This window comes from Thunnus albacares, chromosome 2 (genome assembly GCF_914725855.1).
Source record: "Thunnus albacares chromosome 2, fThuAlb1.1, whole genome shotgun sequence".
NCBI lineage: Eukaryota > Metazoa > Chordata > Actinopteri > Scombriformes > Scombridae > Thunnus > Thunnus albacares.
Window position 1 is genome coordinate 25,984,073 of NC_058107.1, and position 26,379 is coordinate 26,010,451.

General features: G+C 41.2%; 1 protein-coding gene across 13 annotated transcripts; it reads left to right on the forward strand.

Annotated features, from left to right (window-relative positions):
* atxn2 (ataxin 2) lies at positions 1-24,946 on the forward strand. Of its 13 annotated transcripts, XM_044375174.1 has the most exons (27): positions 238-319; positions 429-760; positions 2,352-2,382; positions 2,773-2,832; positions 3,267-3,338; positions 4,710-4,860; positions 5,798-5,812; positions 8,529-8,653; positions 8,868-8,959; positions 9,164-9,352; positions 10,292-10,464; positions 10,870-11,118; positions 13,039-13,224; positions 13,496-13,675; positions 13,795-13,902; positions 14,043-14,113; positions 14,249-14,613; positions 15,234-15,297; positions 15,425-15,571; positions 16,470-16,487; positions 17,159-17,231; positions 18,767-18,975; positions 20,291-20,417; positions 20,526-20,717; positions 20,841-21,049; positions 22,423-22,597; positions 24,032-24,946. In XM_044375174.1, the coding sequence occupies exons 2-27, from the start codon at positions 651-653 to the stop codon at positions 24,058-24,060; spliced, it is 3,420 nt and encodes a 1,139-aa protein (XP_044231109.1). In that variant the 5' UTR covers positions 238-319; positions 429-650; the 3' UTR covers positions 24,061-24,946. The 13 variants fall into 13 exon arrangements, with proteins under 13 accessions (XP_044231178.1, XP_044231104.1, XP_044231127.1 ...); XM_044375243.1 differs by lacking the exons at positions 238-319; positions 429-760 and adding an exon at positions 1-46; XM_044375169.1 differs by having other exon boundaries at positions 223-760.
* Positions 24,947-26,379: the final 1,433 nt, after the last annotated feature.

The following is a 26,379-nucleotide window of genomic DNA, read 5'->3' on the forward strand; positions in this document are numbered from 1 at the left end:
AACAGCCATTGAGGATTCATGGACTTCCTGAAAATAGTGCCATCTTGTAAGTGCAATGTTTTTACACAAAGAATTATCTATATATTTCTTTTGTCAGTCTATATGAAATATTACCACATTTGTCTTTTTTTAGCATGACGATGGTTGTCAAATAATACAGTGTAGTAATATTTGGTTGGTTGTTACGTGCCGTTACGCCTTTCATATATCCCTCCGCGGTTTTTTGTCCCCTTTCAGACTGTTTTGGTCTTTTCGCTGTTAGCAACGGAAAGAGCCCGAGATAGCAGTAAACCCTATTTTCAGATTATCGAAATTTCGTGTAAGGATTACGTAACAAATTGACAAGAGGCCTAACACCCATCTTTATTTCAGAAGAGTGATTGGCGCGTGTTGTCTTTTTTAAATATTATTTTTTTCTGTTTTAATAGGAATTGTACAGATTGCTAATTTAGCTAGCAACCGTTAGCCAGCTAGCTTCTTAGCATAGCATCTTCCTCAAGAGGCACGTTGACATCAGCCCGCTAAGCTAAGCCAGATCTTTGGACTGCTACTGTTAGCGAGCTGTCACACAACCACCCACCGTCCCCCATCGTCACGGAATTGCGGTGTGAAGCTGGTCGTTTTAAGACACTGTCTTTTATGGGATCACCATGTCAATGAAGGCCGGTGGAAATCGCAGCAAGCCCGGCGGTGGCAACACCGCTGGTGCCGCCGCCTCCGGTGCCGGAGGAAGCGGCGGGGGAAGACAGAATCTGGGCAGGTCTGTGAAATTTAAACGTCCACATAGCGAAATAATAACACAGCAGAGAGGGATACTGTGGTTAATTTGCAGGACGTGCACACAGTCGCTACCAACAGGAGCGGTTTTAAGAGATGACATTCCCGTTTAGTGGTCCAAAACCAGTACGCGTTTGTGAGCGTTGTGTGGGCCTTGCGACGTGTTGGTCATCTAGCGTAACGTTATGCAGTGAAGCTAGCGAGGCCTCCCTGCTTGCCCCGATACTGTTGCAACTTCGACGTAACGCTACCTCTCCTTGCACACTTGAGTAAAGCACATCATTTGGCTTGTGGTTGTGTATTTTGCAATGTTTGGCTTCCACGCTTTTTCTCACGTGTGTGTAGCGGGGCGAAGTTGCTTGCCAGGCTGCTGGTATCAGTTTACAATCGGCTTGGATTCAATTTAGCTGGCGTTAATTAGCCGTTTGACAGCCCATGCTTGTTATTCGGTGCACTTGCCTCATCCAGTATTATAACGGCAAGCTAACGGGACACAGCCTGGCGACTTCTCATCCCAGCACACTGCGATAAAGCATCGGTGTTTTGTTTTCATTTAGCTGTTTACCGCAACATTGCTGCAAAGGGTTTTATGCCAAGGAATTGATATAAAACGTGTGGGCGCACGAAAGAAAGGGGCGGGTGTGGAGACGGGGTTGAGGAGGAGGAGGAGGAGAAGGGGGGAATTGTAGACTGACGGGCTTTCAACCTTGACGTTGCCGTTGCTGCTCGCGTGAAATAGTGTCCTTGAAGCATGACATTTCTGCACATGTCGTCCTAAGATGAAGCTAACGCATACTGTCAGTGCAAGAGCTGCATGCGTTTTGTCGAATTTGGTGGTGTTAATTTGCTCAGGCGTCTATGCACCGGTCAGTAGGACAGTACGCCCCATTCATTGCGTAGGTTTCATCTATTGGGGCCTTGCAAGGATGTTATAAAATAAGGATGGACCAGTTGTACACATCCACACAAGCACCGGCCTATTTCAGTTTGAGATGACTTGGGATGGTGTCGGTTTATTATTAAGCAACTCAAGGTATTCAAGTGAGTCTATTACTCATTCACAACGGGTATAATGTAGGGAAGTAGGCATTGCCTACATTGAATCAAGAGTGCGTGTGAGCCTGGCCATGTGCCAGCTGCTGAACAAGGTGCATTTTAGGACATGCTTGAATAAATGTAGGCTAGGCTACGGAGTGTTTGGCCTGCAGCCCATTGAACATTTTTCTAACCAACAAAAGGTCTTAAGAGCTGTGGGAAATTTTAGCATACACATTGAATATCAATATGACATTCATGTAACATTTATAGTATGCATATTTTAGTATGTATGCTTGACTTAAATTGGATTCAATTTAATGTATTTGCGGTGCTGCTTTCAGTGATTCTTCTCAAAAATGTACAACAGCAGTCAGAGATTTACGTCACCACCTCCAGAAATTTATGTCATTCATGTAGGTGAATGACGCTTACCTTACGTTATCTTGGAGCACTTTGCTTCACCATGCTAGCAAGAACATCAGCGCTGATTATCACAGTGTGTTTGACAACAATGCAATTTTTATTTTTTCTTTCAGGGGAAGACACAGTGGTAAAGGTCCCGCAGCAGTAAGTAACCTGTTTGAACAGTAAATTCTTATGAGTCAGCGGAATATACAGCCCTTTTAGCCACAGACATGCTGTATTGTATTAAAGGGATATTGCTTTTTGAGAACCTACACGCTGGATTAATGCTGTTTTTTGTTCACTCTGTGCGGTCATTTGAATACAGAATCATTATTTCTAAGGCATGTAATTTGGTTCAGACGTTGCACAGGATGGACCTCAGAGAAAGTATAAATCCAGGATATTGGATATTTGTCTCTTATTGTTATGCATTATGAAGGGAAAAATGGAACAAATGTCAAATAAGTGTCACTAAAGGCTTTGAGAGCTTTGGTAGCATCATTTCTCTCTACAAATGAGGTGCATTAGATGTTAACTGTGTTTTCTCTTTAGGTCATATTCAATGGTGTATATGCAAATATGAGGATGGTCCATGTCTTGACTTCAGTGGTGGTATGTTTTACTGTGTATCTGTCTTTTTAGATTTCTGAGATCATGTTCCAGATATGTGTCTAATATGTTCTTCTGAATTGCGTCTTCTGTGTTATAACAATAATGAACTGAGAAAAATAAGCACAGTTACAAGAAAACCTTGTTTGAAACAGCCATGTGAATCATGCTTACTGTGAATGAATTAGTAACAGCAGTATGTTCTGCAGCCTGTCTTTCACCACAAGCTGTTTCTTGAAAATGTCTACACTGCAATAAACAAAGCCTGTGGGATTCATAGAGACAGCTGGTTGCATAAACAAAGCAGAGATTGATCAATCATTTGTCTGTTTCACAGCAGATGGTTTTCTGAACTTGTGTTTTGAATGTGTAAATTGACATTGACACTTAAGTGTATGAGTGATACAGTGAATAATGACTGGCCTGTTTATTTTTAGGGGACCAAGTGTGAGCTGAAAGTGAAAAACGGAGCAGTCTATGAAGGAGTCTTTAAGACATATGGTCCAGAGGTAAGGATCACACCTAGTGTGATGTTCTTCCTAGGCGTTAATATGGAGCTAGTTCTGTAATTTCCTCAGTAAGAGCACTAATGATTAAGGTTAACTGTGCTGGCAAGATAGTTTCCATTCAGCACTCAATAGTAGTTTCACCCCTGAGGTGGCTTAGACAATGATTGCCCTTTCCATCTCTCTTTTTATGGAGCAGTTGGTATGTGGCCCTTCATCTTCCCTTTTATGTTGAAGTATTCCCCAATCTTTCCCCTGTGGGGAAATTTCATTTTGCACAAATGAAAAGCTTAACCTGAGCAATGGTGTATGTGTGTGTCCAGTTCATTTGGCAGAGCAGGACTTTAACTTCAGTTCTTGATGGCATGTTCGGGGTTAGGATACATTATCCCCTGTTTTCTAACCAAACCGCAGAGTTGATAGTTATGTATGTTTTATCTCCTACCGTATAAAATATACCACTTTGTCTTTTGACCAAAACGGAGCATCACATTTGTCTTCTAATACCACAATGTGCACAAACCAGTCAAATATGTTGAAATATTCACACAGCTGTACTCACCACCCCTCTGTACACTGTCTCTTAGTCAACAGTATTGTTTGGTTGCAGGACTTGTGATTTCAATTTACTTCAATAGTACTTTACCAGTTGTTGTATACTTACTTGTTTTGAGAAAATTGCAAGTATCCTCTGCTCCCACTGCAACTCAAAAGCTCTTCTACCTGGCATGGAAGCCATCCGATGAACAGATGCCATTTATTTAGAAATTCTTTCAGCCAAAGACCCTTGAACTGATCTTCTGTAGTCCAGGTTTAGGGAAACATGTTGATGTGATGTGGTAGGCTAAGATTGCAAGTTCTCACTCCAATCAAACAAATTCATTCATTTTTTCAATCATTTTGATTGATTTGTTCCAACTGCAGCTAATGATTATTTCAATTTTCTCTTTTTTTTCCAGTTAATCATTTTCCTATTCATAAAATGACAGGTAATAGTGAAAGAAGCCTGCCATCATTTTCTGGGGCTCAAAGTCACGACTTCAGGTTGCTTGTTTTCTCTGACCCACAGTCTGAAATGAAAAAAGATGTAATTAACAATGATATTACAAAGAGAAGAGCAGAGAATTCTCATGTCTGAGGAGCCAAACCAGACAAGGTTCGATGGTTCTGCTTAATAAATAAACTAAAATGATTAATCAATTATTAAATGTGCCTCCAATTAATTTTCTCTCTGTCTAGCTACTTAAGTGTATGATGTATGAAACCTGAGTGGTCTCAGTCCTCCATGTTGCTTAATTCTTCATCTCTTCTCTACATGGTCTAGGCTTTTGCAGTATTTGAGATTATCTGATTTAACACAATTTCTTTCCTCAGTGTGACCTGGTGTTGGATGCAGCCCACAGAAAGAGCCCAGAGCCGAGCATAGGCCCCAGGAAAGAGGATATTGTGGAGAGCATTATTTTCAAGGCCTCCGATGTAGTAGTGGTGACCTTCAAAGACGTGGACCTGAATTTTGCCAGGAAAGGTACTGAACATATATTGTATTATTTAGTAGAACAGTATTATCTAGGTGCATAACAGTCTGTATACAATAGTAGTAGCCTTGTACACACTAAAAAGTCATGAAGCATACACAGTGTAACTAGGTGAGTCTGTCACTTTGTATTCATTGCACACACACAAATAAACACATGCCAGAGTGAATGCCCATCAGTGCATACACACAACGTATTGATCTTTCTCAGTCTCTATTCCCTATCTTGATGTCACAGGGACTTTGCCATGAGTTAAATCTTGTGTGTCTGCTCTGAGTGGCCAGTCATTGAAGACTAATGTGATCTATTGATTGGTCCGAAGGTTGCCGTTGGCGCAGCAAGGACACTCAATAAAGGCTGAATGAGTCTTCTTCATCTAATTCATCTTGACCCATATAATTCTCCTTTGAGCGATAATAACTGAGTGGGAGAGTTTTTATTTTCTGAAAATGAACAGGTGAAATAGTGTCAGGGATATGAAGAGATGGCGCTACAGCGGTGCCATTCAAACATTAAATTAATATCTTGTTGAGCTGAACAATTGTGGGCAAGCTGGAAATTTTACATTGCTTTTGGAGAAAAGTAAAACGTATAAAGCAACATTGCTAATGTTAGTGATTTGAACATTTTTTTGTTTCTGCACATAGTGTATTGGTGAGAAATGTCTTTTTTTTTTTTTCAGGCGCTACCAGTGTTTTTAACCAACTAAATAGATGAAGTATAGGTGGAGAGGTGGATCACTAAAACTGAACACAAGTTGTCAAAAAGGAGAACAGAATTTTTTCTTTAAAAATCACACATAGTTGATCCACATCCTAATATTGTTGGGAAATCAACTGCTGGTGTGATCGCCCATCAGTCATTCTGTCTGTCAGTCCATCTTCTGACTCTCTGTCATCTGTCTGTCTCTCCTCTCCAATGGTCTAGTCTCTTCTGACACAGGTAATATATGGCTGTTTTCTCCTCTCGCACATCTCTGCACTGTTTGCACACAAACATACACACTTTGATAAGCTTGCTTCAATTAAAAAAAAAATCAAACATATAAATCTGTGAATCTCATAGGCTCGGGCCTGATCTGTTGCTATTCATGTCCAATATCATGATTAAACGTGAGGATCACTGCTGTTATATAGCTCAAAAATAAAAATCAAATGTCTAATGCAGGTTAGTCTTGCTCCATCTTTTCACCAGATCTCTTATTGTCCTCAGACTTGATGTTGCTTTCAGTGGAAGAGCAGCCAGTCGCCATATAAAACACTTTTCAATTAAGCTTTTACTTCAGAGTGCTGCAGAATTAAAAAATTGAGACCTAGTCTGGCTGTAGACATTTATACCCCTGGCCTTGCACTTACAATTACTGTGAGGACATGTGAGAGACAACCAATAATGTAAGATGTTTGATGTAGACTCACTTAATAAAGTAGTTGTATTTATTAGTTTTTAATTATAGTTTAAATTAATCTAATTCTTACTCATTTTAATTTAGGCCCAAGCACAATTTGAGTCTGTACGTAGCCAGCCAGCAGTGGCGTTCCTGCAGCTGTGACTCACTTAACATGCCTCTTTAGATGATAATTATTTTTACGTTCCTTAACATTATGATCTGCTGGACCAGGGCTCAGGTCAAATAAGAGCTACATATATAAACATGACAAATTTGATTTACATTGAAAGCAACATGTTGCGAGCTCACATCGAACACTACCAACTTAATTTGCTTTCTCAGTTTTGTATTAAAAATCAAGTTATGTCGGGATGTTTCAAATTTGCTTTGGGCCTGAAGTGCTTTGAAGTCATGTAATCAACTGCAATCTAAATGCATGTTTGCTTACCCCTCTCTATGCCCACATCTGATTTGTAAATGTTTATTTTTATGTCCAGTTCCCATGATGGACAGTTCATAAAGGATGTCAGCCACCTATACTAACGTAATTCAGGCATGTTAGCCAACTGTCAATATGGTGTAAATCCAGTATATCTGACCACGATTTACTCTGTGCCAGAAATGCTGAAATGTGTTTTATATTGTGGGATTAGTTTAGAGGATTGAGGTGTATAACTCTATCGGTGGCTGATAAGTTTTATGCACAGTCCATTGGTGCTAGCTCTGCGAATGTGAGAGCAGACTTGGGCTGACATGAGATAAGATTTCCTTTCAAATATAATTGGGGGTTTTCTTTGAGCATGCCTATTCCTGGTTTTAGTTAGGCCAACCAAAGTATTCTGAAAATTCACAAATATATATCGAATGGTCCTGAAAGTATGGACTATCATCACCTACAAGTAGACCTTTTTATACATGCAAATGTTGTCCTTTTGCAGGAGGTAAATTCAGGCATTGTTGACACATAGTGACGCCTGTAGTTAATCATCATCATTCTTAATGCGTAACTTTACAAAGGCCAGCTCAAGCAATAGCTCAATTTTTTTTGAAAGGACTTTTTTTCCCAATCAAGTTTGACCCATGTCTGGTTTGTAGTGCGTGTGCCTGTTACCACTACTTCTAGAGGTGTGAATCTTTAAAATCTCACGAATCGATTCGATTTCCGATCCTTGGGTGTTCGAATCAATTCTCGATTCAAAACGATTCTCGATTCAAAACCAATTCTCGATTCAATGGATAGAAAAAAATTTCAGTGTCTTGTGTGCCAAACCATTCACTGGTGTCCTTAGTCCACTTAAATACAATATGAAATATAACTGGCAGTTAAGACAAATGGTCTGCAACCTTTTTATTTTAAAAAGTTAACTACATCAATTAATGAATTATTTAAATCGAAAGCATCTTACAGCCTCCTGCCTCAATGAGAGTAAAAAAATGAGGGAGTCGGAGTGCTCCACTGTGTTGTTACTAACGTTATGTCTCAGCAGTGGAGAGCAGCCTCTCTGCTGCACTGTTAGCTTCAGGGAAAGACGTCGCTGTCCAAGACGCTGAGTGGCGACAGAGTTTTTGAGGTGAAACAGACTCAGCACTGAGTTATTTTCTTCACCTCAGAGTTGTTTTAAGCTGTTTAATGCTGCAGTGTGTGTTAGTCAGCCAGTCTTGTTTGTTACTGTTAATTGCTGCTCCGCTAACGTTAGTTTCTGGTTGATGGCGTAGAAAGTTCACACTATACTTCATGTTTATCTCGCAAAGGTAAATATTTAGTCATTACATCAAAAAATGCTTGCAATTGCTGCCTTTTTTGAAGATGAACTACAGATAATTCTAGCGTGTGCGCGCTGTAGACTGTCTGGGTGCTGCACTGCCCTCGCAGTTGAGTTCTGCCTTTTTTGTCCCATCAACATCAAGTTATTATTTAACATTTAGGAAATCGATTTTTTTGACATTTGTGAATCGATTCAGAATCGTAGGAGATAAGAATCGAGATTCTTATATGAATCGATTTTTTTTTTTTCCTTCTTTTTTTTTTCACCCACCCCAAACTACTGCCTCTACAGAGACTTTTGCCTTGAGAGCTTGTGGCAGAAGCTCTTGAGGCATGAGCGCTTCCCTGCATAAGTAGAGAGAGTGCAGCCATGTGGCTGAATACCACCATGAGCTTTTCTGTGTGTGTGTGTGTGTGTGTGTGTGTGTGTGTGTGGTGTGTGTGTGTGAGTGTGATTTGTGTTTGACAGTCTGCTGTACATAAGTATGAATTTTTGTGTGTCACAGACAACTTCACAGATGCAGCAGTGAGTGGTAGGATCAATGGCGAGCACAAAGAGAAAGATCTGGAGCCCTGGGATGGAGGAGAGACCCACAACTCTGACAGCCTCGAGTCTCTGGATACAGATGTGGTAATAAAACAGACACGAGCCCCACAGCACACATTGATGCATCACTTTTGAATACATAGAATGATGATAATAATGAAGAATGATGACTTGTAAATTGTGAGAAGTAGTAACCAGAGTTTATGTCCTTTGATCCACAGCATTGATAATCTGTTTATAGGCCTTTTGGTGAAAGGGTTTCTCTTTTTCTCTCTCACACTCTCTGTCTTCATATTAGTCAAATGGGTGGGACCCCAATGACATGTTCAAGTACAATGAGGAGAAGTATGGAGTCTTGTCTACATATGACAGCAGCCTGTCCACATATACGTAAGCTACTCAGTGTACTCTGTGTACATGCATATGCATAATAAGATATTTTTATACCTGTAGTCATTAACCTTTGCTGGATCACCTATTACACCATTTTATTTCGAGGCCATATGACTGTAGTAAAAATTTTGTAACCAGGCTTTCTGTAGTTTCTCCATCACCCTGCTGCCCTTGTCTGTCTGACCTGAGCTTGTTTCCCAGGGTCCCCTTGGAGCGGGACAACTCAGAAGAGTTCCTCAAGAGGGAAGCACGTGCCGCCCAGCTGGCAGAGGAGATTGAGGCCAGCGCCACATACAAGGCCCGTGTGGCCCTGGAGAATGATGAACGCTCTGAGGAGGAGAAATATACTGCTGTGGTGCGAGGGGAAAGGGAGACTCACACACTAAGCAGGTGAGACCAGGATAAACACACACAGTACATAGTTCTTGTTCTTCTTAGTATGTTTCAGTGCACACCTTGGAGTATCGTAATAGAGTAGATTCTTTGCACACCCAGCATGAATTTGATTCACTGCAATCTGTGAATATCCTTTGCACGACTTTTATGTTTGGCTCTTGATGCGTGCTACAGTGCCAGCTCCTTTTAAAACACTGACATATTTTCAAAAGTCATGGAGTTAACCCGGCAGATAATTATAATAATCAGCAGTTTTATTGTTAATATCTGCAAAATTCATCGCCTATAGGTCTGTTGGAATGTGCATTTGTGTTTTACTGTTATGAATTATTGAATTAAATACCCCCTCAACTGTAAAACTCACTATAAATATCATCAGAGATGATTTATTGTCTGGGAGTGCTGGTTTCTCCCCCGGCTACTGTGTGTATCAAGAAAGAAACTGAAAGAGACACATTGTACTAACTTGTGTACACACTCTGCGTTCATTTGCAGTGTCAAATATTTTACAAAGGCAAAAGAAGGATCTATATTTGAGCATGGCATATACTATATTTCTTTAAATTTTGTTTATACCAGCATATCATGCAACACACGTCGGCTTCATTTTTAAAGGACTTTGACCATTCACCATTAAAGTAAAAGGATGAGACCACAAGTACATACATTATTTTATACCACAGTTCTTGCAGGCGGCATGGTGAAGAATATTCAACCATTAACGGGGAAAAAAAGTAGCTCCTGCAGCTGTTCCCAGAACAAACACTTGCTTGATAATTAAAGAAAAAAAAACATGCTCATTTTAGCTGATGAGAGCTTGAATCTAACAGGGTGCAGAATTAATTCATCGATTTAATCTTGACTATTATCTTGTATATATTTAATAATGCATCTGCATGTATTGATTGTGTGTGTGTTTGTGTATGCGTGCAGGGAGAACAAGTACATTCCCCCAGGTCAGAGGAACAGAGAGGCGATGTCATGGGGGCCTGGACGTCAGAATTCACCCCGTCTGGCTCAGAGCTCAGCCGGACCCTCAACTCCTCGACCAGGACCTCACGACTACAGTCCCAGCTCCGGGGCCGACCAGAGGGTGGTCAATGGAGGTACGGATAGTCCATCTCACACAAACTTATGGTGTTACTATCCTACCGCCTGTATAATTTCTATTTAAAGAAAGACTTCTGACACACATAGAGAGGATCATTGGTAGGTCTTGACAGTGTAGTGACTTTTTTCCCCTCGTTATCTTCTACTATTTAACGGGTGTAAAGCTGGTGATGACTTTGGCTTACAAGTCTTTGGGATGTCTGTATGTGTCGCTGCTGTCAATTTATTATATTAATTTATCCTACTTAAGTTAAATCAGTTGATTCATACCTTGCCATTCTCTCTCATGTTTATTAATATCACCCTTCTTTCTGTTCTTGCTATATCTTTGTTTTCCCCCATTTTAATTGCTCATCATCTGCTGTTCTTCATCCTTGACCATTTGTCCTTCCCTCTTTTAGGTTCATCCCATTGGCCCTCACCCTGTCCGTCTCCTTCCTCCCGTCCCCCCTCTCGTTACCAGTCTGGCCCCTCCTCCCTGCCTCCTCGGGCGACCACGCCCACCAGGCCACCCTCCAGACCCCCCTCTCGACCTTCCAGGCCTCCCTCTCATTCATCCCACCCCTCCTATCCCTCCTCCTCATCTTCCTTTTCCCACCACGGGCCCACGTCGCCAGCCTCCACTCTGCCCAAACGCATGTCTTCAGAAGGTACCCACATCAGTGTGGAGTAGACCTGGGCAAAGGCATGAGTTGAAGGTGGATGGATTGATCTTAACCTCAAAATTATATCCCCATTCATGTTGAAAGGTGTTTAAAGTGTCTTAAAAAGTTCAGTAAGGGAACTACTTTCAAAAATAAATTTGCCCAGGTCTAGCGTGGAACAACAGAGTAAGGTGAAGTTGCTTCTGCAGACTGATTAGGGGTCAGTTTTGAAATTTCCACCCAAATGGAACTTGTGAGGGTTTAGTGAGCTACAAAACTGATCCATCGTCAGTGCATCAGGCAGTTTCACCTTGGCATGCGGGAGCACCGCGCTGTGTGCTGTGCTTTCTGTCTAGCAAGAGTTATGCTACTTAAAACACCAGTGCATCAGTCTCTCCAAATATTTACCGATAGAGCAGTCAACAAGAAGATGATCTCACCAGGGAGCAGAACATTTTAGCTAATTAGAACTGTTGTTGCTGCTAATGAGTGGAAAACAAACTTTACAATTTAAAAACTATAAAAGGCATAATAATATATAAAAAGCTTCCATGCTGCGGCTTCCAACTTTTTTTTTTAAAGATACAGAGCTATGTGATGATGTGAATGAATCATCAGATGAGATGCACATCTATACCTGTTTTAAAGAAGTTACATTAAAACAGCCATCAGTTGTTCCTCACCTGCTTCTCTGGACAGTGACACATTTTCTGTTGTGTTGGTTCTGTATTCGAGTAGATTGGATTTGACATTTTTGGGTATCTGCATCCATATTAAATTAATTCCAAATGAAAATTTTAAAAAAAGGGTAAATTTACCACCAAGCTGAAAAACCTCTTTTGGGTGAGAATCTCTCGCATTTCTGTTGACACCCAACGTCACTGTTGGTCAGAAGTGTGATCTCTTGCACCTGTAATGACATCATTACAGCAAGGTAAAAAAACATCAGCCACCGGAGGTCAGCAAAAACAAGAATGATGCATTAATCTGTTAATTAATTCATATTTAATATATGGATTAAGTGCGTGGTCTGTGACCCATAAATGTCAGCAGACACATGCTATCTGTCATTTTTCTTAAACAGACCTTTTTCACAGCAGACATTTTGACAAGTCAGAACAGGAAAATTACAGGTGCAATTAATGAAATTAATTGGCTGAATGCCATTTAGTTTTTCCAAATTAATGACCCTGGTATAGTGCACGATGGTTCACCAGTATGGCTTCCTTGGACACTTGAATGAAACTGAGCCTTTTCAGTAATGTTATCTGTTCCACTTGTGCCTTTTCTGCTATGACAAGTCAAAATGTCTGCTGTGATAAAGATCTGTTTAGGGGTAGTATTTAAAAAGTTTGCTGTTCACCCTCAAACATACTGGAAGTCAGCCATTTAACCTCTGAGTGTTTGTTTGATTTAAATCCAACAAGCCGGAGTACAGAGCTAAAATAATAAAGTGTCACAGTCAAAACACTGCTGCATTTTGCAGATGTTTTTACAGTAAAATGGCAAACTATTCATCTGGTGTTCAGCCGAAGATGAGTTCTGCACTGGGTTGTCACCTGTTCATCTAACCGGACCAACTCTGCTAAACAGTGAATACAGGTTTCCACCTCACCTTCTGTACTCTATTTCCCCATTTTTCATCTCTCACTTCACTTGGTTTTGGTTTGAAAAGTGTGGTGTGGTGTTTGATCACTTTGCAGGAACATCTGCCATTTCTTCACTAACATGCATGTCACCAAATAACATTACTGGTGTGATATTGAAGTCGTAGCTTGAGATGTCATCAGTCCAGAGGCTTGGTTTGCTAAAAGGTTTTGTCAGTCACAGATGAGTTTCAAAGAGAAACCTCTACACGGCAGGATGGTAGGAGAGACAGCCTCGCCTCCATCGTTTGTTTATGGAGTTCTCTGTTCTCATCCGTAGGTCCACCGAGGATGTCTCCAAAATCCCAGCGGACGCCTCGTGCTCACAGAGTGCCACCCTGCCGGACCACTGGAGTCCCTCCAGGAGTGGACCTAATTTCCCACAATGCCCCTGGAGAGGTCCCAGTGACTCCACCAACCAGAAGCAGCTCCTCTGGAGGGACCTGGTCCTCTGTGGTCAGCGGAGGTAGAGCAGTTCTCTCCCTTCTTTTTTCTGTATTATTTTCCAAACTTCAGAATATTTTACTTTATTAAGATATCAGACAGTGGAACATAACTTTAAAAAAGAGATTAAATGAAGCTGTAGCACATCTGGACGGCATGTTTTGAAGGGCTTTACGCTGCAGACAAAGGTCACTTAAAATTATTTAGGTGAGTTACGTTGGTTAGGGTAAACGTAAAGATGTGACTGTGTAACAAGTGATCACTAAAATCTCATCTCTCCATCCTCTCCTCAGCTCACAGACCTCGCTCCCCTCGGCAGAATAGCATGGGCGGAGCCTCCCCTGCTTCCTCCTCCCTCCCATCACCCCAGACAGGAACGGCTCCTGTGGAAACTGTTGCCACACCGACATCAGCTCCCTCTCCTACTGCTGCTAGCCCCGCCCCCAACATGGTCACCTCTCCATCAGGAGATGGTAAGCTCAAAATTAACACACAAGGTGTTTACTGAGGTCCAATGAGAGAATAAGTAATGCCAAGTCTTGTATGAAATATCTGATTTTGTAAATGTACTTTCTCTCTCTGTTCTGTAAAGCAAAAGAGTGTCGCGTCCAGGAGACAAGACAAACATCCCCCACGGCCAACAAGGAGAACATCAAGCCCTTGGATAGCTCACCTAGTATCACCAGACCAGTCTGTAAAGGTACAGTATTTACTTGACAGCAAACCTATGTGTTTAGCTGTTGGTGTAGTATAATTTAGGCTGTTGTGCTGTATTTAAAAAATGTATTTCCACAATTTGGATACACGAAAAACCCTAAATCATCTCTCTTCACCTTGCAGGACCTCCTTCTATGGCACCAGACCACAGAAAACAAATAGATAATTTAAAGAAATTTAGTGTAGATTTTAGGGTAAGTATCTTTTTCCATTTTTATTGTAGTGAAATGTTGCAAATATTCTGACATTAACACCGTCGTGTCACTGAGGCTCCACCTGAGCTTGTATGTGCCCCCCTCTAACTCGTCTTTTCACATTTCATCCTCCAGTTGCAGTCTAGTTCAAACTCAGAGCCTGCCTTCGACCAGATGATGACCAAGCCTCCCAGAGATCCAGCAGACAAGCCTAAAGACCTTCCTCTTGACAAAGCCTCCACAGGAGGGCGGGAGGGCAATGAAGAAGGTGTTGTAGTGATTGCTGCTGGCACCCCCGGAGGCGCCCCTGCTCCATCCACCGCTGCCACAAACACCAGTAAGCCTGGCAGCCCTGCTGCACTGTCCCCATCCCCATCAGCCCCGGACCAGAAGAGGGCGGGGCTGGATGTGACATCACAGGGAGTTCAGACAACAGCGACGTCCACTTTCAGTGGGCCCAAGCATGAAGAGAAGGAGGAGAAGAAGGAGGCGGTACAAGAGTGAGTTGAAGTGGTAGTATAGGTGGGAGGGGAGGCCGTACATATTACACGATAAGTCTGGTGATATTTTCCTTAATGTGAACAAATCTCATGAAAAAAAACAAAACAAACAGTGAATTGAACATACTATGAAGTGTTTTCTGTGTATTCAAAGTCTGACACTGTTGTCTAAAAACTATATTATTACTTATTGGTGCTCTGTAACATGTTTCTTCATCACCATCAACACAGTCACTGTAGTTTATTCAGAGTTGATCCCACAGGTAGCTAGAGCACCAGATCAGTGTATTAATCCACTTCTGGAAATAGTCCCCCCAAAATACACTGGACTTTTATTTAAGTAACATTTGCTAAAAACTACAGTTAGCTGCGGTTTTAGGAAATTACTGAGCCTTTCTTTAAAACTTAAAGTATATATACGTGAGCTGTGAGTGAGATTTACTACTTCAGTAGGAAAATGTGGGCTTGATAACGGTAAAGAATGCAGAAAGTATGTAGAGATGGACTAACACGTTGGTTTTGGTCTTTTCATAGTATTTGTTTACAATAAGAGTAATATAGAATAATACCAGACTGATCCTTTGAATGTTAACTTCTTCACTGTCCTTCTCCTCCTGCAGTCAAGTGAGAAAATCAACCCTGAACCCAAACGCCAACGAGTTCAAGCCCAGGTTCAATACGCAGGTCAGTGTGTCCTGCTGCTGCCAGAGTACCCAAAATAAATACCTCAAACTGAAATTCTTAGTAAACAGATTTTAATGTCTTTGGTTGTGCCTGTCTCTGTGTGTGTCTCTATGTGCTCCTTCATCAGCCCAAACCAGCAAACACCCCCACACCCCCTCGACCCCAGGGCCAGCCCAGCCCCTCCATCGTGGTTCAACAGCCCCCGGCTGTCTACGGACAGACAGTCTGCTTCCCCCAGATGTATCCTCTCACACCAGTCAGCCCTGGAGTGCAGGTGAGACACACACCTGCATGCTGAAATGTGCAGTATGGAGGAAGAGATGTGTGTGTGTGTGTGTGTGTGTGTGTGTGTGTGTGTGTACGTGCGCGCTTATAGAGTATCATGTTGAATGACATGAAAGGTTCATTGAAACTAACCAGCATCGCCATGAGTTCTCCCGTCATGTCTGCTAACGTCTGTCCTCATCCGTCATCTTTTGTCCTCATCCTGTCTTTGGTTCAGCTCTGATGCATGCCATTGTTTTTTTTTTTTCCTCCATATTTCCGCCTTTATTTTATTTCATTTTTTAATAAGACTAATCTCACCATTTAATTTTTTTGGTAATTTTATGTTTTTTGTTCACCTGCTGGCTTTTTGATTTTCTATCTGTATAGGACATGTCCATCTTGACGTTGGCCTTTCTTTCATCTGTCATCTGCCCGACACTGTTATTTGCCTGAATTAATTTATTTAAATGATTTGAATGTTTAGGTTAAAATTAAGGATAACCTCAAGCTTTGAAATTTTGAAAGAATGGAAGAAGTATATGCAATTTGTGTACAATATGTCAAAATGATTTATGGCTTTTAAGTAGGGGTGGGTGAAAAAAATCGATTCCTATAGGAATCTCGATTCTTATCTCCTACAATTCTGAATTGCAATCGAGTTTTGATATTCCCTAAGATTAACACCCCTACTTTTAAGTCTCAGAGCGCAAAAATTTTGAGTACATTTTTGATGAAAGCTATGACTTTTGCAGTAGTAGTAAATCTATTTTTCCTGTGTTGCTTTAAGAAACACTTGGTGATCCAACATCAGACACGTGTAAAGAGAAAATATCTTGGTTGAACAACTAAAGAGTGGTTCTTTTTTTCCTTTTCTCCCCCTCCTCCTCTCTCTCTCGCTCCATTAGAAAAGCATAATATGGAAGGTTTGTGAATTTTTCTAAGATTTCCATTTTTTTTAATCCTTTTATGTTTTTTTTTTTTTAAGCCCAATCCATACTGAGATGTTTGCTTGCTTGTTGAATTAATGCCATCAGATGTTGGTTTGCCAACTTCTTATTGCAATCCATTTAAAACTGTCATCACAGATGGACTTGTAACCTCATCTTACTTTCTATCGGCTGCTTTAGTTTATCAGACAGATGACTGCAAGCTAGTAGGAGTTTAAGCCTGTTTGTTTTTGCTGCAGTACTGTATGTAATACAAATGCATGGTGTTTATTGAAGACTTTAAGAAGAACATGACAAACAGTTTTTGGGTTATAGTCATAGTTGTAAAACACATTTTTCTCCAAATGATAGAAAGGCATAGAGAATGCATGTGGCCCCAGGTAAGAGATAAATCCTACAGTTTCACACGCTCAGGACCTTTTTTTTTGTGTCAGGGGTGGTGTTAGCTACTAAAGCAGCAGTTAAAAACTGAATAGTTAGGGTCCGACACCACACGCAGTCAGTAAGAGTACTCCTGTAATTCACATGTTTTTTATTCGAGGGCTGGTTTTCATTTCTTTTGAAATGATGCTAACGTGCCCTGAGACAATCTGAAAATATAAACTTGTTTCCTCCATCTACCATCCTCATTCCCCTCCTCCCTCCAGTCTCCAGCTATGTACCAGGTTCAGATGCCTCATATGACAGTCAGCCAATCTAAACCATACAGACCAGGTAAAGGTGAGAACAACCAGTGCTTTGTCTTTTTATAGCCGACTCTCTCAAGTGATTCTCAGTCTTTCTACATCATGGCCTCTATATTTCTCTCCCACCTGTGTCTCTTTCTCTCTCTGTAGTCTACTCAATAAATCTGGTGGGGAAATTACCATATTGGCCTGATATATAAGACGATATTTTTTGGGTGGGATTTAATTTGATAAAAGTGTGGATTACGGCTGCAACTAATAATTATTTCCATCATTGATTAATCTGCCAAATGTTTTCTCGATTAATTGTTTTGTCTATAAAATAGTGAAAAATGGCAGTTATAATTTCCCAGAGCCAAACGTGACATGTTTAAATGTCTGATTTTGTCCAACCAACAGTCCCAAACCCAAAGATATTCAGGTTAGTATCATGTATGACAGAGAAAAGCATTAAATCATCACATTTAAGAAGCTGAAACCAGCTAATTTTTGGCATATTTACTTAAAAAAATAACTAAAATGATTGGTTGACTATTAAAATAGTCACCTATATTTTTTTTTTTTGTGTAGCCACACTGTTGCTAGGCTAGCAAGTGTCCTCATGTCTGTTAACTGTGTTTTTTAGAGGTAGTTAGCCCTGGCTAAGTGTCTAGGAAGTCCAGTTTTGAACCTATCTGTCTCTGACGACTCATGAAATGCTTTTGCTGCCACGGAGGAAATAATCTCTACAAGTGTAAATGCGTCTTGACTCCAGAAACAAACCGGAGACTGAATTATCTGTCAAGCAGCCAGCTCAAAAACACTGAAAAATGCTACCAGCCAGAGAAAATTATTCCTACCACTCCCATGAGCCTGACAGGAAAGAGTAGAAAAGTATGGGTATAAAGTATGTGACTGATTGATTGGTTGATCGATCCATAAACTTTAAATGGATTTTCAGTGTGGTCAAAAAGTTGAGTATACACCGTAATAATATACACAGTAAAAGCAGTCAAAGACATATCAAATACCAGAGACATTATATATGGTATCATACCACACAAGTGGAAAGAAAACAATAAACAGTAGAAAATACTACACACCAACCTGCAGTACTTATACAAGTACAAGGATTTGATATAAGAAATATAAGAAACTTATGTTAGCATAAGTGCAAAATACAGAAGAAATTGTTGCACTTGAAATCTCGGGCAAACTACACAAATGTGGGATTAATTCATGCTTTAATGAAAGTGTTATAATTCACTTCTATGCGAGGCTTCAGGGATGAGGACTATTCTGTCTTTGCACTACTAGCATCTCAGGAAAGCTTTCAAAACAAAAGTGTTTCTCAGTTTCAAAAAGGCCAAGAACAGGTGTTAGTAAAGGGTGGGGGGGGGGGGGGGGGGGGGGGGGGGGGGGGGGGGGGGGGGGGGGGGGGGGGGGGTCATCTGATATTCAGGTCAATACGGTAAATAAACTCTCCTTTACAAAACCTTTTTCTGTTGCTAACTCCTCCATGATTGCATGTAGTTTGGATGTAAAAACTAAACCGCGTTCCCTTCTGCTTCCTCTCCACGGACTCTCCAGTACCTAACATGCCCCAGCAGAGGTCAGACCAGCACCACCCACCAGGCACGCCCACCATGATGCACCCAGCGACGGCAGCAGGACCACCTATTGTAGCACAGAGCCCCGCTTACTCTGCCCAGTACTTCACCTGCAGCCCGCAGCAGTTCACCAGTCAGCCGCTGGTCCAGCAGATGCCACACTACCAATCACAGGCAAGACTCACCTCTGTCAGTACCAGTGCCACCACAGTACAACCCATACTGGCATATTCAGCAACATTTGGCCCAGGAGGCACCTCAATTAAGACCCATATGTAACCATTAGAGTTACTCCAGTAGCATCAGTTAGTGCTGGCAGCCTTTATCTCTCCCACCTGTTCGCTAGTCAGCCATTTGTCTGACAGATGCCTCCGGTCAAGCAGTTTGTCAACGTGCAAGCATGAAGCCGGCATTTCATCGCCTTTGATTTGTGTAGCTGACTGCAGGCTCTTGGCTCTCACACCTGAAGCGTTACCTGTTTGTAAGCAGCGAGCTGTGATAAAATCACTGCAGGAACACAGAAGCTGTTAGCAAGAACAGCTTCAGGGTGTTGAAGGGTAACGTAATGACCATGTATTGATCAAGGGTGAGAATTTCATTTAATTTTATTGGAGTCTAAACGACACTAATGAAGCAGGCTGTGCAGGGCGTCTAATAAAGGCGGTGAGACAAAGAGAGAGGAAGGGAAAAAAGAAATTAAACTGAAACTACTTCATTAAGTGCTTATTTTACTGTAATTGCTTCTCACTCTTCAGTAATGTGGAAAACAATACTCATTTATGAAGCTCTTCTTTTGAGCAAAACTGACCGAAGGCACCGATTTGAATCGAAAAGATCTGTATCTTTTAATGTGGACCAGGGCTGGGTACCATTTTAGTTCTCGTCAGTATTGACAATGCTGTACTAATGTTTTGGTATCGCTATACAGTAAAATTCAGCTTTTTTGGATACCTTACTTTAAGAAATATGAACACGTTTTTCTACATAACTAATATTAAATGTCACACAAGAACTTATGTAATCCATATCGATATTGCAACAGTATTGTAGGCATGACTATTGGTGCTTTTCACAAAATATTTACACAGAGATTTTTGATACATAATCATCAGTAATGTGGATATAATGAGTAGGTGGGTTAAGGCAAATAATAGAACAGCCACAAAATAACATCACTTTACTTTAATGCAGCCTTTAAAACCAGGAAAATCATATCACAATAGCAATATAATATTTATATATTGCACAGCCCTAAATAAATACAATTATCAAAATATTGTTTCAGGAACTATCTAATGAAATAAAAAGTAAATAAGATGGACCAGACATCCGATGCAAATTTTTTCATACTTGATAGGTTTTGATACTCACTATGGGCGGATTTCAGTTCATACCAAAGAAGTACTGAAGTTCAACAAACAGCTGTAAACGTCTAAATGACTAGAGATATCACACATGGCAGTCATGTAATGTTGTTGTTCTGTCTGTCTTGTGTTTCTTCCAGGCGCAGCATGTGTTCAGTCCAGTTATGCAGGGCAGTGCCAGAATGATGGCACCACACACGCACGGGCAGCCCAGCCTCGTCTCTTCCTCAACTACACAGTACCCAGAGCAGACACACACCATGTATGGTACGTCACCGAGCCTCATGTACGTGCATGAGTTTTGCGTGTGAGGTGAAGTATCTGAATACAATTCTTCCTCGCTAATATTGAGTTTGACTCCTGTCTGTCTCATAGTGTCTCCAGGGCCAATGCCCCAGCAGTACCCCCATCCCAGCGCCACCTTGCACCCTCACCCGCAGCATCCCCAGCCCTCTGCTACGCCTACGGGCCAAGGCCAGCAAGGTGGTCCTCCGCAGCACGGAGGTCCCCCTAGCCACCCAGCTGCCAGCCCAGTCCAGCACCCGCAGCACCAGCAGGCGGCAGCAGGTCAGTACGATTAGATTGAAAGATGTTCTCTCCTTTCTCGCCTATATCGTGTTTAGATTCCTTTGTTTTGAGACGGAGCACCATGTTTATGTGTTTCTGCTTGTGTGTTAACGCGCGACACAGCGGCGGCAGCAGCCCAGGCCCTCCACCTGGCCAACCCGCCACAGCAGCAGATGTATTCAGCTTTGGCGCCCACGCCCCCCTCCATGACCCCGGGGCCAAATCCTCAGTCTCCCCAGGCATCGTTCCCCTCTGCCCAGCAGACTGTCTATATCCACCCACAGCAGGTGCAGCACGGCTACAACCCCAACCACATGGCACATGTGCAGCAGGTAGGTTATCAGTCTGCTGGACACCAACTCGAGCCAAATAATCTGACGGCAGCGTTTCTTTACAGGGTTTTCAATGTGGGAGGGAGGAAATCTGGGATCAGACTCAGCAGGTGTTGCAGTTTATGAATGGGTCATATTTGGATGTTTATAATACTGATTGCAGGCTTATTTCTTTGGCAGCTTTGCCATCCGTTTAATTTAGGATTGATGTTTTTTCAGTTTGTTTTGTTTTTTTTTCCCCACACTGCAGGACACAGGAAAATAAACCTTTTTCATTCATCTAAAGGATGTTTCCACCACATTAAATACATATAAAGGCCGTGCATGTAACCTTTTTGGATCCCGCAGAGTTTTGGCCCGTCTTTGTCTTTAAAGGAATAGTTAAACATTTTGGGAAATGTGCTCATTTGCTTTGTTTCAGAGCGTAAGATGAGAACGTATTTATCAATCTCAGGCCTGCGCTCACAGTATGGAGCTTCAGTCAGGACGTGGTTAACGTAGCTTAACATACAGACTACAAATAAGAGGAAACAGTTAGTCTTGCTCTCTCTGAAGTGGAGAAATAAAGACGTTTCAGACGATGTTTTTCAGTCATCCATCTCATACACATCTTAGGGAACAAATATGCTTCGATTTTGAATAAATACAGACTTAGGTTTCACTCCACAACTTGAAGCATGTTTTTACGCTTCAAGTCCAAGTCTATTTTCTTCCATTTTATGTGCACGGTTACAGTAATTGTGTGTTGGGCTCTCAGTGCTGCCAAAATGTGGGTGACCTCCACTCAGTCCTGTGTAGAAAACAACTGTGGACTGAAGCTGCTCTGCTTCAGGTTGTTTTATGCTACACAGGCTGTGGAGACCTTGTATGAGTCTACCAGCACCTCTAAAGCTTACTAACGAACTCCTCTATGTTTGTTTATTGTAAAACCGACAAGTTGTGGTTCTAGGTTGAGGGGCTAAACCATAAATCCATAAATCTGTGGTTTTAAATCAGCATCCAGAATGCCTGCAAGGATCTTTTTTTAATATTTAAGAGCTGACAGAGTTCAGACTAAATTCTACAGTCAGTAAGTTTGACCAGAGATGATTAATAATTAGTTTTAGCCAGAGGGATGCTGTACATTACACCCACAAATCTCCTCCTCAATAGAGTATCCATTCATGCCGCTGCTCTCAGTAACACACTGGCAGGAGCCGAGAGAGTTGTGAAAGTTGTTGTGGTGTTGACATGTTTCTGTTTCATCTCTTTAATAAACTTGCTTCTTGTCTGTCTGCTTGTCTCTCACTGTCATTCTCACTTTCTGTCACACTTTTGCTCTCGCTGTCACACACACACACACACACATACACCACACACACTTTCACTCCCAGCATATGCAGTCTGGTATAGTGCCCTCTCACCACCCGGCACCCACCCACCCCCCGATGATGCTGATGGCTACCCAAGGTCCTCCAGGGGGTCCGCAGCCTCCGATGCCCCAGACTGCCCTCAACCACATCCCTGTTTCCTCCACCACACATTTCTCCTACCTGGCACATCCACAAGGTACGTTTATCCACCGGCGTGTCGTTGCAGCTTTTCCAGCTGTTGTTTAAGTCCTTGTGGGTTCACATTCAGGCATCCGAATGGTGATCTGTCAGACAATATATTGAATTTGATTTATTTTAATTTTTGTTTTTCCAAAGTGTGAACCCCCATATTTTGAAAATGGAGTTATTAGAGTCTGCACAAAAATGTTATTTTTACTCAAACAGTCATGCAGCTCATGCAGCTACTTTAGCTGTAATAAGTAAGACAGTAATAAGTCAAGACAGTAGGAAGAGTGGTAGTTAAATACACATCACATGTAGGTGGAAGGATAATGGAAATCAGCACAAGACAACATCTGCACACTGACTGTAAACAAAATAACCTCAAAATTATTTATAGAATTTTTTTTTTCTATGCTGTACTGTAAATAAATTCTGCCAACTTTGGTGGAGTGGCCATCAAAGTGAAATGATCTTTGTCAAGTCAAAACCTTATGAAGATCCGACTGGGATGGAGTTGTTGTTGTTGAATAAATAATTTTGTGCTTAAGCCATATAAAGGCCTGTAAACTGTGTCACATATAGTTTCAGTCTAAACGGTCATAACTTCAGATGTCTCCCTCATGGTGGATGTAACAATCACAGACTGAAAGAAAGACTGTGTGTGTTTCTTGACAAGATACTATCTATGGAGTTACAGTCATGGCAGAAGACTTAAGCTGTGGGCGGATTCTACTTTCTTCAGTCTGTCGTTACCCATAGTTGGTTGGCTAACCTTAGCTAGCCAGCTGCCTGGCAGTACGAGGCTGATGTCTTGTCAAGAAGCATTAACAGTGGGAGCAAATGAATCACTGAGCAGACTCTTAGTGTCGGACTGGACTAAAGCAAATGCTTCACTAACACTGACTTTATTGTTTTTGTTAAAACACATAACAGTGACTTCCAAGTAGTCAGTCATGTTTTAGGCTTTTTGTATAATACTCACATACGCTGTATGTACATTGAAACAGCTTTTGCTTGCTGTAATCTTTCCTTCTGTTCATACTGACTGATGACATGTTTCTAAAGTACCAGTGACGCACGAAAGTAACATTAAGAAGGAAAAATGTACTAAAAAGACTTCAGAAGATACTTGATTTAACTGCTGAAGCCTCATATTAGCTTCAGATAAACCTTAAAATGTATTTTTTCACAATACAAGAACTGTAGATTTTATTTGTTACACCGGAAGAACATTAGAAAGGATCTTTTAACTGTCATCATGAACAGAAGGAAAGATTACAGCAAGCAAAAACAGTTTTTCTGATCATACGAGCACCTGACATGAAAAAAAAGCAAACCTACGTGTTTATCTTTTGGGCCACATCAGCCATGTCTAATCTTTGACTCTGTAATTGTGGAAAATGTCTAAAATTACATGAATTTCCCCCATTTTGTCTGCTCTCTGCAGTGCAACCTCATCACCAGCAGCAGCTGTAGATAGAGGGCGCCAGCGAGCTGAGGGACCCGCTCTGCGTCGCGCTTCTCAACCAGAGCCTTCATAACCAGGCTATGAAGAGAATGAGAGCCCTCCCCTCTCCTCTCTTTCCTCATCCTCACCAGACATGCTTCACATCAGCTTTTCTCTTCCTCCCCTCCCTCCTCCCCTCCTCTCCTCCTCTCCTCCTCCTCCTCCTCCCCCTCCTCCCTCCCAGACTAGGCAATAAGAGAATGTTAACAGGTTGATGCAGTGACATGTTTTAACGAGCTAGAGAGTTTTAATGGTCAAGACTGCTCCAAATTCAGTTCCTGTTCACACACATACAAACACCCAAAGACACATACACACATACACACACACACACACACACACACACACACACACACAAACAAAACACCCACACACACTTTCAGGGCGTCCCAAAATTGCAACTTGAGTCAGCTTGCCAAGTGAGACGTGAAAGAGAGCGTGAGAGAAACTAATCAGTGAGTGAAGAAGTAAATTCAACTGGAACTTGTATTTTTGTCTGCACCTTGTTATGGAAAAAAAAAAAAATCTTCCAACTTTTAGACAGTATTAATCTTACTGTTTATTGCTGCTGCTATGTGCTGCGTTTGTTTCCAGACTACATGACAGGTTTCTAACCAAACTAAAAACAAAAAAAACATGACAAGAAGCTTCATGTGAAATAAACACGTTTTCGGCAGCCGAGAGGACAGGAGAAACGTTATTTATGAAATTATAATGGCTGAGGTGATCAGATCCCACTTCTCACCTGACCCTTATGTAACTTTTAAGTTAAAACTTTTACTTTGTAGATAATATAAATAATTTAAAAAACGAGCAAAAAAATTTAAAAACAATAAAAAAGTTTTAAAAACTGAATGGCCTCCTGTGGTTGTGTTGCATTTTGTGATTTCTCGTCTTGTTGAAAAAATACAAAAACATGTCGACTAGCAATATGTTAATGCATCAGTAATATAACAGGAAGTACTTACAATAATTTGTTTATTTTGCTGATAATTTATATATCTTGTGCTGTGGCTCATTGGTTCCTACTTTTAACACAGGTCACAAATATTGTAGTTTAATTTTATTTAAATGCTGAAACATTGAGGTTCTGTAGTTTGTAGCAAACATCACTCTTACAGGAGTAAATGATGTTTGCAGGGAAAGTTTTTTACTGACGTAAAAGAAGCTACACAACTGTAAAATACTTACAAGTATTCAAATTAAGAAAAACAGACCAGCATGATCCTGTTTTAACTGTAGTGTGGCAAAATCATTTTAGCTCTTACTAGTTTTTACCAAACTTATATTGCTGTGAGACTTTGTCCAGATGTCTGTGCTCCCCAGACGTTGAATCACGCTGACTTTTGTGAACCGCTGGCTTTTCCTCTAACGCCACCATGAGGCTGATACTTGTAGTTCAGTCTGAATTCTCTCAATAACTCTTAAAATGATTTAGAGTTCCTTAGAGCAGTGGTTCCCAACCTTTTAGGTTTGTGTCCCCTGTTAAAGTGCAAAGTGTATGTCTGAGACCCGTCGTCACACGTTGCGATGTCTACCGTTTAAATGAAAGAGGTTCTTGAGGAGATAAAATACAGGAAAATTGTGTCAGAAATGTTTTTTTCTATTCTATCATCTCACGACCCCTTAGATTAATCCAACGACCCTTTGTGAGGGTCTTGACCCCCAGGTTGGGAACCACGGCCCAAGAGGATTCATTCTCTTATTCAGCAAAATATCTGAGTGTGTACTCGAGGGTTTGGCTGTATGGACGTTCATAATTTCCAGACGATGAATCACACTGACTTTGGTGACCCCTGACTTTCTTCTATCTCCAACACAAGTTTGATGTTCTGTTTTTTTTTTTTTTTATCGAAATATCTCAAACATTTTTGGATGGTTTGCCACGACATCTGGTCAGTGCTTTGACAGAGAATATATCATAAAAACTTTGATCCTTGTCTTTTCATCTTGTGCCATCATCAGATCAAAATCTTTTTGTCCGACTTTGATTTATGACCAGATATCTGGGGGAAAAAAAGGTTGCATGCTAATATGCTAAACTAAACTGTTAAACATCAGCATGCTAGCATGTTGATACAAGCAGTTATCTCTGCTTATTTACAGCCTTGAAAAAGCTGCTGAAACGACTAAACCCTTGTTTTTCTTAGAAGATCCCTTCATAATGCACTTACAATGTAAGTGATTGGGGTACGAAATCCACAAAATCTCCTTCTGTGCAAAATTTATTTAAAGGTTTATCGGAAGCTAATATGAAGCTTCAGTCATTCAAATGAGTCAAATCATGT